Source organism: Carassius carassius, unplaced genomic scaffold, assembly GCF_963082965.1.
Source record: "Carassius carassius unplaced genomic scaffold, fCarCar2.1 SCAFFOLD_58, whole genome shotgun sequence".
In the NCBI taxonomy this organism is placed as follows: Eukaryota; Metazoa; Chordata; class Actinopteri; order Cypriniformes; family Cyprinidae; genus Carassius; species Carassius carassius.
Genome location: NW_026775030.1, coordinates 1,367,501 through 1,382,500, shown reverse-complemented (window position 1 = coordinate 1,382,500; position 15,000 = coordinate 1,367,501). Strand labels below are relative to the sequence as shown.

Genomic DNA, 15,000 nt, shown 5'->3' with positions numbered 1-15,000 from the left:
GAGAACAGCATGTGTTTTCTAGGTTCCTGGGGCTGGGATTGATGAGATCTGAATCTCTCCTGTAATCAGAGACCACGCCGTGAGGAATGAGCTATGAGGAAACACTACCTCATATTTCATGTTTGCCTCACAAACCACACAAGATAGAGAGAACACAAGAAAGCTGTTCATAAATAGTCATAAAATAATATAATTAATAATAATAAAAAAAAAATCTGCAAGAAAACCTAATAATCGGCCAATAGTTTTTAAAATCAATAAGCAAACTTCCTGCTTCCTGCAAAATTGAACTTCATTAGTTTATTAATTTACCTAAAATTTAACCGTGAGAAATGTTGTGTAATAACTGAAATAACTTATCAAGTTAAAAAGAAACAAATACACTTCTTGTTTAATTTTTTTATCTAATTTATTACATGATGTGTTGACTAATTAATTAATTAATTATAAATTACATCTGGCTGTGAAAACATGAGAAAGTATTAAATGAGAACACAAGCGTGAGGCTACAATGACCAAATATAAACTATGAAACATAAAAAAAGATTATTTGAGAAACATCTCTGATTTTTTTTAGTTCATGCAAGGAAAGTCATTGTTAACCAAAACAGCTTTGTTACCAACAGTCTTCCAAATGCCTTCTTCTATGTTCCTCCTGAGAAAGTAAGTTTATAGACATCTGTTGTGGCAAAAAGTTAATTTTAGGCCTTGTGTGTGTGTGTGTGTGTGTGTGTGTGTGTATATATTAGGGATATTTTCATGTTGCTTTTATCAAAGTATATGTTATCAAAAATTTTTAATTTAGTTGCAAAATGTATTGTCAAAATAAAGTATAACAGGTTTGATAACTTTTTTTTCTAATAACAAAAATAACTGAACATTTAAATAAATACACAAAAGGTTTTTACACAGATAAAAGTGCACCAGAATTATAAGGACCAATGGGTATCACTTTACAATAAGATCTCATTAGTTAACCATTAGTTAATGCATTTCTGCTCTTCAGCGCCACCAGCTGTCAGAGAGTGAATGCACTTCTCATCCGTGCTTCTTTACATCAGATGAGATTTGACCAGCATACAGCAGTGTTGTGCATTGTGACCAGGGCATGGGAAAAGTATTCTAAAATACATAATAAATTCTGTATAATTTGCAATAAAAAATTATACTCAGTATTTGGAAGTGGCCATGATAACAATATCGTCCATGTTCATTATCATGATATATCACAATACCAAATACCGGCACATGTATATATATATATATATATATATATATATATATATATATATATATAAACTTCTGATAATACTAAATAACACTGGGTACCTCCAGGTGTAATGCTATTTCTTGTGGTGTTCCTCAAGGCTCAATTTTGGGTCCTCTATCATTTAACCTATACATGCTTCCTTTAGCTAAGCCCTCCTGGACTGCATAGAAAGCATAAAATTGTGGATGTCACAGAACTTTCTACAGCTGAACAAAGATAGGACAGAGGTCATCACTCCACATCTTGACTCTCTATCACTTAAAGCAAGTAACCAGGTCAACAACTTGGGAATCAGTCAAGACGCATTAAAAATGGGTGTGTGCAAGAAAACTTGTCCAGAGTTTTACCTTATCAACTTGTACATGTGACTCCGAGCTGCATTACATGCAGGGCTGTAATGCTGGCTATCATTAAAAGTATATAAATGGCAGCAATACCTTTGGGTGTTTAAGAAGAATAGTGTAAGCGGTCTGCGGTCATCTTAATTCAGATGACCAAAATCACACCGTGTGAGCCAGGCTTTAAAGTGACCTCAGTTTAAAAAAAAGAAACATATTAGCACTGTTACTAGAATACTATCAACTCTATATGATCTATGTGATGATCTCTCCTCTTCTCAGTTCAGTGTCTGCTTTACCTCATCATGTGAAGGGATTTGAAGAGATATGATTCTCAGTTTAACAGCCATCTAAAGCTCATGGCAGCTGCACACAGATTCAGATACTTTTAAGATTGTTAGACTCAGAGTTGTTTGTGTTCAGTTCATCATGTCTACACCGGAGCTGAGCAGCAGCACATTGTGTAGCATCAAAAGCAGATCCATTATAATGGATACCGACAGCAGACACATGTCCTGTACTATGTATGAGATAGTCCACCTGCTGGAGCTACTCCTGACGAGCAGGGGAGTTAATCTCGGACTGAAACCGGTAAATGCTACTATGTTCAGGCTACCAACTGAAAATGTTTATTTTTCTAGCTGCTTCTAACTAACATTGCCATGTGTTATCACGTCTGACTGGCTCATCAGTTAGCGTTATTCCTCAGTTAATGATGCTGGTTAATCAGAAGAAGCTGTTAGAAGTCTGATAAGAGGATTAGAATCACGGTGAAGAGACAGCAAAGACCTCCCACCATCACTAGACCGTGTCTCTACTGAGCGGTGTACCTCTGCTAGGCTGGGGACTCTGTCCGAGGGACTGAGGGGGGACAGGGCAGGGCTGCAGGGGGCCGAGGACGACTGCTGGAGCAGGTCAGGCAGACCCCTAATGCAGCTCCTCGGCCCAGTCTCTACAGCACTGGGACTCCAGCCTGAGCCCAGCACCAGCACTGGCCCTGCTCTCTGGAACTGAGAAAGACAAGCGTCTGGGTCCAGTCACTCCGATCGCTGCAGTAAACTGGTGTTGTTTTGTTTTTTTACAATAAACAATAACATTCTAATATCATCTGAACAGAAATAAATAAAAACATTCATAAATCACAGAACACAAGGACAATGAAAGAATTCTGAAATAAAGGAACAGTAAAAAGGGCCAAACAGAATGGAAAGAATAACAATGTAAAAGTTGTGTTTTTATACTGTATGTGAACACTATGGCACTACATTATAGTTCTGCTGTTTAATGAGATGAGATGAGATGAGAAACCCTTCCGTCCCACGATCAGTAATCACAGCATCATTTTATATTAGGTGTCTTTACCTACAAGAGTCCTTCTGCAGTGTACGGCTGTTCTGAGGCTGGATACACACTCCACAGATGCAATCACATGCCTGTACTTTAATCAGACACTTCTGATACGTACGGTGCCCAGTCACAGTAAGAGTACAGCAGAGGTTCAGCCCAGAGAGCTGCTGTCCTTCAACTGCCTACAGCTGTAGTAGTTCTGTGGACACTGACGAGTGTGTGCAGGTGTGTCTGATCAAACTCACTCACCCACAGGTAAAGACACCTACTATAACGTGTAGAAATACACATGACATGAAGCTGTGTCCAGCAGGAGGCTGGTGTGTGTGTGTGTGTGTGTGTCTCTCTCTCTCTCTCTGTTTGTGTGTGTGTGTGGCTCTCTCTCTCTCTCTCTGTGTGTTTGTGTGTGTGTCACCTGTCTCATGACCAGCGTGCTGTCTTTGCACGGCGTAGACGAGGCGTCGCTGTCTTGGACAACCATGGTCTTGGCTGCTTCCGTCTCTCCATTACTGAGTCTGGACGAGCTGTCAATCACAGAATAATGATCTGAGCTCATTCACTAAGGACTGCACAAGACGCTCACGAAGGCTTTTTCTTCCTCTACATCTTGAATGTGATCAGTGCGGCCTGATGACGGTCACACATCTGCAGCACATCGCTGTCAAAACGGCTGAGGCCACAAGAGGTCACATTGAGCAAAATATTACTAATGCACCTTTATTAAAAGCAATAAAATAACATGGCTATCTGTGAAAAAAAGTGCATAATGTTCATTAAAAATATAATAAATTATGTTGCTTAAACAATTATAAACAAAACAGCAGCATATATTCACAGTTTAATACAGAGGGAAAAAAGACAGAAGCAGTGCTCACCCGGCGCGGGAGTCCTCAGGGCCAGACGTCGAGTCCTCTCCGGCCTCCTGGTCCACCTCCTCGTCGTCCTCATCATCAGTGGTGCCCGAGTCCTCGCTGGAGGACGAGTAGTCCGTGGCTTTGTGCTGCGGCCGCACGTCCTCCACCGCACGTAGCTCCTTGGCCAGCGCCGTCAGATCCTGCCAAGCAGCAGCACACTCCGTTACACAGCGCTCAGTGAACACCGACCGTCTCGCTCGTGATGTGGTGGGGACCGTCATTAAACACCGACCGAACACCGACCGTCTCGCTCGTGATGTGGTGGGGACCGTCATTAAACACCGACCGAACACCGACCGTCTCGCTCGTGATGTAGTGGGGACCGCCATTAAACACCGACCGTCTCGCTCGTGATGTGGACCGTCATTAAACACCGACCGAACACCGACCGTCTCGCTCGTGATGTAGTGGGGACCGTCATTAAACACCGACCGAGCACTGACTGTCTCGCTCGTGATGTAGTGGGGACTTTCATTAAACACTGACCGTCTCGCTCGAGATGTAGTGGGGACCGTCATTAATCACAGACCGTCTCGCTCGTGATGTAGTGGGGACCGTCATTAATCAAAGACCGTCTCACCCGTGATGTAGTGTGGACCGTCATTAAACACCCACCGAACACCGACCATCTCGCTCGTGATGTAGTGGGGACTGTCATTAAACACTGACCGTCTCGCTCGAGATGTAGTGGACACCGTCATTAAACACAGACCGTCTCGCTCGAGATGTAGTGGGGACCGTCATTAAATACCGACCGAGCACTGACTGTCTCACTCGTGATGTAGTGGGGACCGTCATTAAACACCCACTGAACACCGACCGTCTCGCTCGAGATGTAGTGGGGACCGTCATTAAACACCGACCGTCTCGCTCGAGATGTAGTGGGGACCGTCATTAAACACAGACCGTCTCGCTCGAGATGTAGTGGGGACCGTCATTAAACACAGACCGTCTCGCTCGTGATGTAGTGGGGACGTCATTAAACACTGACCGAACACCGACCGTCTCGCTCGTGATGTAGTAGGGACCGTCATTAAACACCGACCGAACACCGACCGTCTCGCTCGAGATGTAGTAGGGACCGTCATTAAACACCGACCGAACACCGACCGTCTCGCTCGAGATGTAGTGGGGACCGTCATTAAACACCGACCGAACACCGACCGTCTCGCTCGTGATGTAGTGGGGACCGTCATCAAACACCGACCAAACACCGACCGTCTCGCTCGTGATGTAGTGGGGACCGTCATTAAACACCGACCGAACACCGACCGTCTCGCTCGTGATGTAGTGGGGACCGTCATCAAACACCGACCAAACACCGACCGTCTCGCTCGTGATGTAGTAGGGACCGTCATTAAACACCGACCGAACACCGACCGTCTCGCTCGAGATGTAGTGGGGACCGTCATTAAACACCGACCGAACACCGACCGTCTCGCTCGTGATGTAGTGTGGACCGTCATTAAACAATGACCGAACACCGACCGTCTCGCTCGTGATGTAGTGGGGACCGTCATCAAACACCGACCAAACACCGACCGTCTCGCTCGTGATGTAGTGGGGACCGTCATCAAACACCGACCGTACAACGACCGTCTCGCTCGTGATGTAGTGGGGACCGTCATCAAACACCGACCGAACACCGACCGTCTCGCTCGTGATGTAGTGGGGACCGTCATCAAACACCGACCGAACACCGACCGTCTCGCTCGTGATGTAGTGGGGACCATCATTAAACACCGACCGAACACCGACCGTCTCGCTCGTGATGTAGTGTGGACCGTCATCAAACACCGACCGAACACCGACCGAACACCGACCGTCTCGCTCGTGATGTAGTGGGGACCGTCATTAAACACCGACCGAACACCGACCGTCTCGCTCGTGATGTAGTGGGGACCGTCATCAAACACCGACCGAACACCGACCGTCTCGCTCGTGATGTAGTGGGGACCGTCATCAAACACCGACCGAACAACGACCGTCTCGCTCGTGATGTAGTGGGGACCGTCATTAAACACCGACCGAACACCGACCGTCTCGCTCGTGATGTAGTGTGGACCGTCATTACACACCAACCGAACACCGACCGTCTCGCTCGTGATGTAGTGGGGACCGTCATCAAACACCGACCGAACACCGACCGTCTCGCTCGTGATGTTGTGGGGACCATCATTAAACACCGACCGAACACCAACCGTCTCGCTCGTGATGTAGTGGGGACCGTCATCAAACACCGACCGAACACCGACCGTCTCGCTCGTGATGTAGTGGGGACCGTCATTAATCACAGACCGTCTCGCTCGTGATGTAGTGTGGACCGTCATTAAACACTGACCAAACACCGACTGTCTCGCTCGTGATGTAGTGTGGACCGTGCAAACAGAGGCTTTTGAAAATTATGACGCACGTGAGGTCATGTGACACATATCATACCAATATATTTACATTTATTCATTTAACTGATGCTTTTATCCAAAGCGACTTACAATTGCTATATATGTCAGAGGTCGCACGCCTCTGGAGCAACTAGGGGTTAAGTGTCTTGCTCAGGGACACATTGGTGTCTCCAGTGGATTCGAACCCGGGTCTCTCACACCAAAGGCATGTGTCTTATCTACTATTTATATTTATTTATTTATACCGGTTGTGTGCCTGTCATGAGCTATTCACTTTCACACGGTTGCTACAGATGTGTTACTGTACACTCTTGGGGACCGTCATTAAACACCGACCGTCTCGCTCGAGATGTAGTGGGGACCGTCATTAAACACAGACCGTCTCGCTCGAGATGTAGTGGGGACCGTCATTAAACACAGACCGTCTCGCTCGTGATGTAGTGGGGACGTCATTAAACACCGACCGAACACCGACCGTCTCGCTCGTGATGTAGTAGGGACCGTCATTAAACACCGACCGAACACCGACCGTCTCGCTCGAGATGTAGTGGGGACCGTCATTAAACACAGACCGTCTCGTTCGTGATGTAGTGGGGACGTCATTAAACACCGACCGAACACCGACCGTCTCGCTCGTGATGTAGTGTGGACCGTCATTAAACAATGACCGAACACCGACCGTCTCGCTCGTGATGTAGTGGGGACCGTCATCAAACACCGACCAAACACCGACCGTCTCGCTCGTGATGTAGTGGGGACCGTGATCAAACACCGAGCGTACACCGACCGTCTCGCTCGTGATGTAGTGGGAACCGTCATTAAACACTGACCGTCTCGCTCGTGATGTAGTGGGGACCGTCATTAAACACCGACCGTCTCGCTCGAGATGTAGTGGGGACCGTCAGTAAACACAGACCGAACACCGACGGTCTCGCTCGTGATGTAGTGGGGACCGTCATTAAACACCGACCGAACACCGACGGTCTCACTCGTGATGTAGTGGGGACCGTCATTAAACACCGACCGAACAACGACCATCTCGCTCGTGATGTAGTAGGGACCGTCATTAAACACAGACCGTCTCGCTCGTGATGTAGTGTGGACCGTCATTAAACACTCACCGAACACCGACCGTCTCGCTCGTGATGTTATGGGGACTTTCATTAAACACCGACCGTCTCGATCGAGATGTAGTGGGGACCGTCATTAATCACAGACCGTCTCGCTCGTGATGTAGTGGGGACGTCATTAAACACCGACCGAACACCGACCGTCTCGCTCGTGATGTAGTGGGGACCGTCATCAAACACTGACCAAACACCGACTGTCTCGCTCGTGATGTAGTGTGGACCGTGCAAACAGAGGCTTTTGAAAATTATGACGCACGTGAGGTCATGTGACACATATCATACCAATATATTTACATTTATTCATTTAACTGATGCTTTTATCCAAAGCGACTTACAATTGCTATATATGTCAGAGGTCGCACGCCTCTGGAGCAACTAGGGGTTAAGTGTCTTGCTCAGGGACACATTGGTGTCTCCAGTGGATTCGAACCCGGGTCTCTCACACCAAAGGCATGTGTCTTATCTACTATTTATATTTATTTATTTATACCAGTTGTGTGCCTGTCATGAGCTATTCACTTTCACACGGTTGCTACAGATGTGTTACTGTACACTCTTGGGGACCGTCATTAAACACCGACCGTCTCGCTCGAGATGTAGTGGGGACCGTCATTAAACACAGACCGTCTCGCTCGAGATGTAGTGGGGACCGTCATTAAACACAGACCGTCTCGCTCGTGATGTAGTGGGGACGTCATTAAACACCGACCGAACACCGACCGTCTCGCTCGTGATGTAGTAGGGACCGTCATTAAACACCGACCGAACACCGACCGTCTCGCTCGAGATGTAGTGGGGACCGTCATTAAACACAGACCGTCTCGTTCGTGATGTAGTGGGGACGTCATTAAACACCGACCGAACACCGACCGTCTCGCTCGTGATGTAGTGTGGACCGTCATTAAACAATGACCGAACACCGACCGTCTCGCTCGTGATGTAGTGGGGACCGTCATCAAACACCGACCAAACACCGACCGTCTCGCTCGTGATGTAGTGGGGACCGTCATCAAACACCGACCGTACACCGACCGTCTCGCTCGTGATGTAGTGGGAACCGTCATTAAACACTGACCGTCTCGCTCGTGATGTAGTGGGGACCGTCATTAAACACCGACCGTCTCACTCGAGATGTAGTGGGGACCGTCATTAAACACAGACCGAACACCGACGGTCTCACTCGTGATGTAGTGGGGACCGTCATTAAACACTGACCGTCTCGCTCGTGATGTAGTGGGGACCGTCATTAAACACCGACGGTCTCGCACGTGATGTAGTGGGGACCGTCATTAAACACCGACCGAACACCGACGGTCTCACTCGTGATGTAGTGGGGACCGTCATTAAACACCGACCGAACAACGACCATCTTGCTCGTGATGTAGTAGGGACCGTCATTAAACACAGACCGTCTCGCTCGTGATGTAGTGTGGACCGTCATTAAACACTCACAGAACACCGACCGTCTCGCTCGTGATGTTATGGGGACTTTCATTAAACACCGACCGTCTCGATCGAGATGTAGTGGGGACCATCATTAAACACCGACCGAACACCGACCGTCTCGCTCGTGATGTAGTGGGGACGTCATTAAACACCGACCGAACACCGACCGTCTCGCTCGTGATGTAGTGGGGACCGTCATCAAACACCGACCGAACACCGACCGTCTCGCTCGTGATGTAGTGGGGACCGTCATCAAACACCGACCGAGCACCGACCGTCTCGCTCGTGATGTAGTGGGGACCGTCATTAAACACCGACCGAACACCGACCGTCTCGCTCGTGATGTAGTGGGGACCGTCATCAAACACCGACCGAACACCGACCGTCTCGCTCGTGATGTAGTGGGGACCGTCATTAAACACCGACCGAACACCGACCGTCTCGCTCGTGATGTAGTGGGGACCGTCATCAAACACTGACCAAACACCGACTGTCTCGCTCGTGATGTAGTGTGGACCGTGCAAACAGAGGCTTTTGAAAATTATGACGCACGTGAGGTCATGTGACACATATCATACCAATATATTTACATTTATTCATTTAACTGATGCTTTTATCCAAAGCGACTTACAATTGCTATATATGTCAGAGGTCGCACGCCTCTGGAGCAACTAGGGGTTAAGTGTCTTGCTCAGGGACACATTGGTGTCTCCAGTGGATTCGAACCCGGGTCTCTCACACCAAAGGCATGTGTCTTATCTACTATTTATATTTATTTATTTATACCGGTTGTGTGCCTGTCATGAGCTATTCACTTTCACACGGTTGCTACAGATGTGTTACTGTACACTCTTGGGGACCGTCATTAAACACCGACCGTCTCGCTCGAGATGTAGTGGGGACCGTCATTAAACACAGACCGTCTCGCTCGAGATGTAGTGGGGACCGTCATTAAACACAGACCGTCTCGCTCGTGATGTAGTGGGGACATCATTAAACACCGACCGTCTCGCTCGTGATGTAGTAGGGACCGTCATTAAACACCGACCGAACACCGACCGTCTCGCTCGAGATGTAGTGGGGACCGTCATTAAACACAGACCGTCTCGCTCGTGATGTAGTGGGGACGTCATTAAACACCGACCGAACACCGACCGTCTCGATCGTGATGTAGTGTGGACCGTCATTAAACAATGACCGAACACCGACCGTCTCGCTCGTGATGTAGTGGGGACCGTCATCAAACACCGACCAAACACCGACTGTCTCGCTCGTGATGTAGTGGGGACGTCATTAAACACCGACCGAACACCGACCGTCTCGCTCATGATGTAGTGTGGACCGTCATTAAACAATGACCGAACACCGACCGTCTCGCTCGTGATGTAGTGGGGACCGTCATCAAACACCGACCAAACACCGACCGTCTCGCTCGTGATGTAGTGGGGACCGTCATCAAACACCGAGCGTACACCGACCGTCTCGCTCGTGATGTAGTGGGAACCGTCATTAAACACTGACCGTCTCGCTCGTGATGTAGTGGGGACCGTCATTAAACACCGACCGTCTCGCTCGAGATGTAGTGGGGACCGTCATTAAACACAGACCGAACACCGACGGTCTCGCTCGTGATGTAGTGGGGACCGTCATTAAACACCGACCGAACACCGACGGTCTCACTCGTGATGTAGTGGGGACCGTCATTAAACACCGACCGAACAACGACCATCTCGCTCGTGATGTAGTAGGGACCGTCATTAAACACAGACCGTCTCGCTCGTGATGTAGTGTGGACCGTCATTAAACACTCACCGAACACCGACCGTCTCGCTCGTGATGTTATGGGGACTTTCATTAAACACCGACCGTCTCGATCGAGATGTAGTGGGGACCGTCATTAATCACAGACCGTCTCGCTCGTGATGTAGTGGGGACGTCATTAAACACCGACCGAACACCGACCGTCTCGCTCGTGATGTAGTGGGGACCGTCATCAAACACTGACCAAACACCGACTGTCTCGCTCGTGATGTAGTGTGGACCGTGCAAACAGAGGCTTTTGAAAATTATGACGCACGTGAGGTCATGTGACACATATCATACCAATATATTTACATTTATTCATTTAACTGATGCTTTTATCCAAAGCGACTTACAATTGCTATATATGTCAGAGGTCGCACGCCTCTGGAGCAACTAGGGGTTAAGTGTCTTGCTCAGGGACACATTGGTGTCTCCAGTGGATTCGAACCCGGGTCTCTCACACCAAAGGCATGTGTCTTATCTACTATTTATATTTATTTATTTATACCAGTTGTGTGCCTGTCATGAGCTATTCACTTTCACACAGTTGCTACAGATGTGTTACTGTACACTCTTGGGGACCGTCATTAAACACCGACCATCTCGCTCGAGATGTAGTGGAGACCGTCATTAAACACAGACCGTCTCGCTCGAGATGTAGTGGGGACCGTCATTAAACACAGACCGTCTCGCTCGTGATGTAGTGGGGACGTCATTAAACACCGACCGAACACCGACCGTCTCGCTCGTGATGTAGTAGGGACCGTCATTAAACACCGACCGAACACCGACCGTCTCGCTCGAGATGTAGTGGGGACCGTCATTAAACACAGACCGTCTCGTTCGTGATGTAGTGGGGACGTCATTAAACACCGACCGAACACCGACCGTCTCGCTCGTGATGTAGTGTGGACCGTCATTAAACAATGACCGAACACCGACCGTCTCGCTCGTGATGTAGTGGGGACCGTCATCAAACACCGACCGTACACCGACCGTCTCGCACGTGATGTAGTGGGGACCGTCATTAAACACCGACCGAACACCGACGGTCTCACTCGTGATGTAGTGGGGACCGTCATTAAACACCGACCGAACAACGACCATCTCGCTCGTGATGTAGTAGGGACCGTCATTAAACACAGACCGTCTCGCTCGTGATGTAGTGTGGACCGTCATTAAACACTCACAGAACACCGACCGTCTCGCTCGTGATGTTATGGGGACTTTCATTAAACACTGACCGTCTCGATCGAGATGTAGTGGGGACCATCATTAAACACCGACCGAACACCGACCGTCTCGCTCGTGATGTAGTGGGGACGTCATTAAACACCGACCGAACACCGACCGTCTCGCTCGTGATGTAGTGGGGACCGTCATCAAACACCGACCGAACACCGACCGTCTCGCTCGTGATGTAGTGGGGACCGTCATCAAACACCGACCGAGCACCAACCGTCTCGCTCGTGATGTAGTGGGGACCGTCATTAAACACAGACCGTCTCGCTCGTGATGTAGTGGGGACGTCATTAAACACCGACCGAACACCGACCGTCTCGATCGTGATGTAGTGTGGACCGTCATTAAACAATGACCGAACACCGACCGTCTCGCTCGTGATGTAGTGGGGACCGTCATCAAACACCGACCAAACACCGACCGTCTCGCTCGTGATGTAGTGGGGACCGTCATCAAACACCGACCGTACACCGACCGTCTCGCTCGTGATGTAGTGGGAACCGTCATTAAACACTGACCGTCTCGCTCGTGATGTAGTGGGGACCGTCATTAAACACCGACCGTCTCGCTCGAGATGTAGTGGGGACCGTCATTAAACACAGACCGAACACCGACGGTCTCGCTCGTGATGTAGTGGGGACCGTCATTAAACACCGACCGAACACCGACGGTATCGCTCGTGATGTAGTGGGGACCGTCATTAAACACCGACCGAACACCGACGGTCTCGCTCGTGATGTAGTAGGGACCGTGCAAACAGAGGCTTTTGAAAATTATGACGCACGTGAGGTCATGTGACACATATCATACCAATATATTTACATTTATTCATTTAACTGATGCTTTTATCCAAAGCGACTTACAATTGCTATATATGTCAGAGGTCGCACGCCTCTGGAGCAACTAGGGGTTAAGTGTCTTGCTCAGGGACACATTGGTGTCTCCAGTGGATTCGAACCCGGGTCTCTCACACCAAAGGCATGTGTCTTATCTACTATTTATATTTATTTATTTATACCGGTTGTGTGCCTGTCATGAGCTATTCACTTTCACACGGTTGCTACAGATGTGTTACTGTACACTCTTGGGGACCGTCATTAAACACCGACCGTCTCGCTCGTGATGTAGTGGGGACCGTCATTAAACACCGACTGAACACCGACCGTCTCGCTCGTGATGTAGTGGGGACCGTCATCAAACACCAACCGAACACCGACCGTCTAGCTCGTGATGTAGTGGGGACCGTAATTAAACACCGACTGAACACCGACCGTCTCGCTCGTGATGTAGTGGGGACCGTCATCAAACACTGACCATCTAGCTCGTGATGTAGTGTGGACCATCATTAAACACCGACCGAACACCGACCGTCTCGCTCGTGATGTAGTGGGGACCGTCATCAAACACCGACCGAGCACCGACCGTCTCGCTCTTGATGTAGTGGGGACCGTCATTAAACACCGACCGTCTCGCTCTTGATGTAGTGGGGACCGTCATTAAACACCGACCGTCTCGCTCGTGATGTAGTGGGGACCGTCATCAAACACCGACCGAACACCGACCGTCTCGCTCGTGATGTAGTGGGGACTGTCATTAAACACCGACCAAACACCGACCGAACACTGACCGTCTCGCTCGTGATGGAGTGGGGATCGTCATCAAACACCGACCGAGCACCGACCGTCTCGCTCGTGATGTAGTGGGGACCGTCATTAAACACCGACCAAACACCGACCGTCTCGCTCGTGATGTAGTGGGGACTGTCATTAAACACCGACCAAACACCGACCGAACACCGACCGTCTCGCTCGTGATGTAGTGGGGACCGTCATTAAACACCGACCAAACACCGACCGAGCACCGACCGTCTCGCTCGTGATGTAGTGGGGACTGTCATCAAACACCGACCGAGCACCGACCGTCTCGCTCGTGATGTAGTGGGGACCGTCATCAAACACCAACCGAGCACCGACCGTCTCGCTCGTGATGTAGTGGGGACCGTCATCAAACACCGACCGTACACCGACCGTCTCGCTCGTGATGTAGTGGGGACCGTCATTAAACACGGACCGTCTCGCTCTTGATGTAGTGGGGACCGTCATTAAACACCGACCGTCTCGCTCGTGATGTAGTGGGGACCGTCATCAAACACCGACTGAAGACCGACCGTCTCATCGTGATGTAGTGGGGACTGTCATTAAACACCGACCAAACACCGACCGAACACTGACCGTCTCGCTCGTGATGTAGTGGGGACCGTCATCAAACACCGACCGAACACCGACCGTCTAGCTCGTGATGTAGTGGGGACCGTAATTAAACACCGACTGAACACCGACCGTCTCGCTCGTGATGTAGTGTGGACCGTCATTAAACACCGACCGAACACTGACCGTCTCGCTCGTGATGTAGTGGGGACCATCATCAAACACCGACCGAGCACCGACCGTCTCGCTCTTGATGTAGTGGGGACCGTCATTAAACACAGACCGTCTCGCTCTTGATGTAGTGGGGAACGTCATTAAACACCGACCGTCTCGCTCGTGATGTAGTGGGGACCGTCATTAAACACCGACCGAACACCGACCGTCTTGCTCGTGATGTAGTGGGGACTGTCATTAAACACCGACCGAACACTGACCGTCTCGCTCGTGATGGAGTGGGGATCGTCATCAAACACCGACCGAGCACCGACCGTCTCGCTCGTGATGTAGTGGGGACCGTCATTAAACACCGACCAAACACCGACCGTCTCGCTCGTAATGTAGTGGGGACTGTCATTAAACACCGACCAAACACCGACCGAACACCGACCGTCTCGCTCGTGATGTAGTGGGGACCGTCATTAAACACCGACCAAACACCGACCGAGCACCGACCGTCTCGCTCGTGATGTAGTGGGGACTGTCATCAAACACCGACCGAGCACCGACCGTCTCGCTCGTGATGTAGTGGGGACCGTCATCAAACACCGACCGAGCACCGACCGTCTCGCTCGTGATGTAGTGGGGACCGTCATCAAACACCGACCGAACACCGACCGTCTCGCTCGTGATGTAGTGGGGACCGTCATCAAACACCGACCGAACACCGACCGTCTCGCTCGTG

At 49.7% G+C, this 15,000-nt stretch overlaps 1 protein-coding gene across 2 annotated transcripts in view; it reads right to left on the bottom strand.

The window, feature by feature from the left end:
* The window catches only part of LOC132134241 (mitogen-activated protein kinase kinase kinase kinase 4-like), a 69,116-nt gene that overhangs the window by 17,556 nt on the left and 36,560 nt on the right, over nucleotides 1-15,000 (bottom strand). Inside the window, exons 16-18 of one of the 2 annotated variants that reach the window (XM_059547044.1) lie at nucleotides 3,831-4,009; nucleotides 3,371-3,479; nucleotides 2,439-2,618 (exon numbers count right to left, since the gene is read on the bottom strand). In XM_059547044.1, the coding sequence (XP_059403027.1) occupies nucleotides 2,439-2,618; nucleotides 3,371-3,479; nucleotides 3,831-4,009 (468 nt within the window). The remainder of the gene's footprint in view (nucleotides 1-2,438; nucleotides 2,619-3,370; nucleotides 3,480-3,830; nucleotides 4,010-15,000) is intronic. The other variant, XM_059547045.1, reaches the window with a different exon arrangement.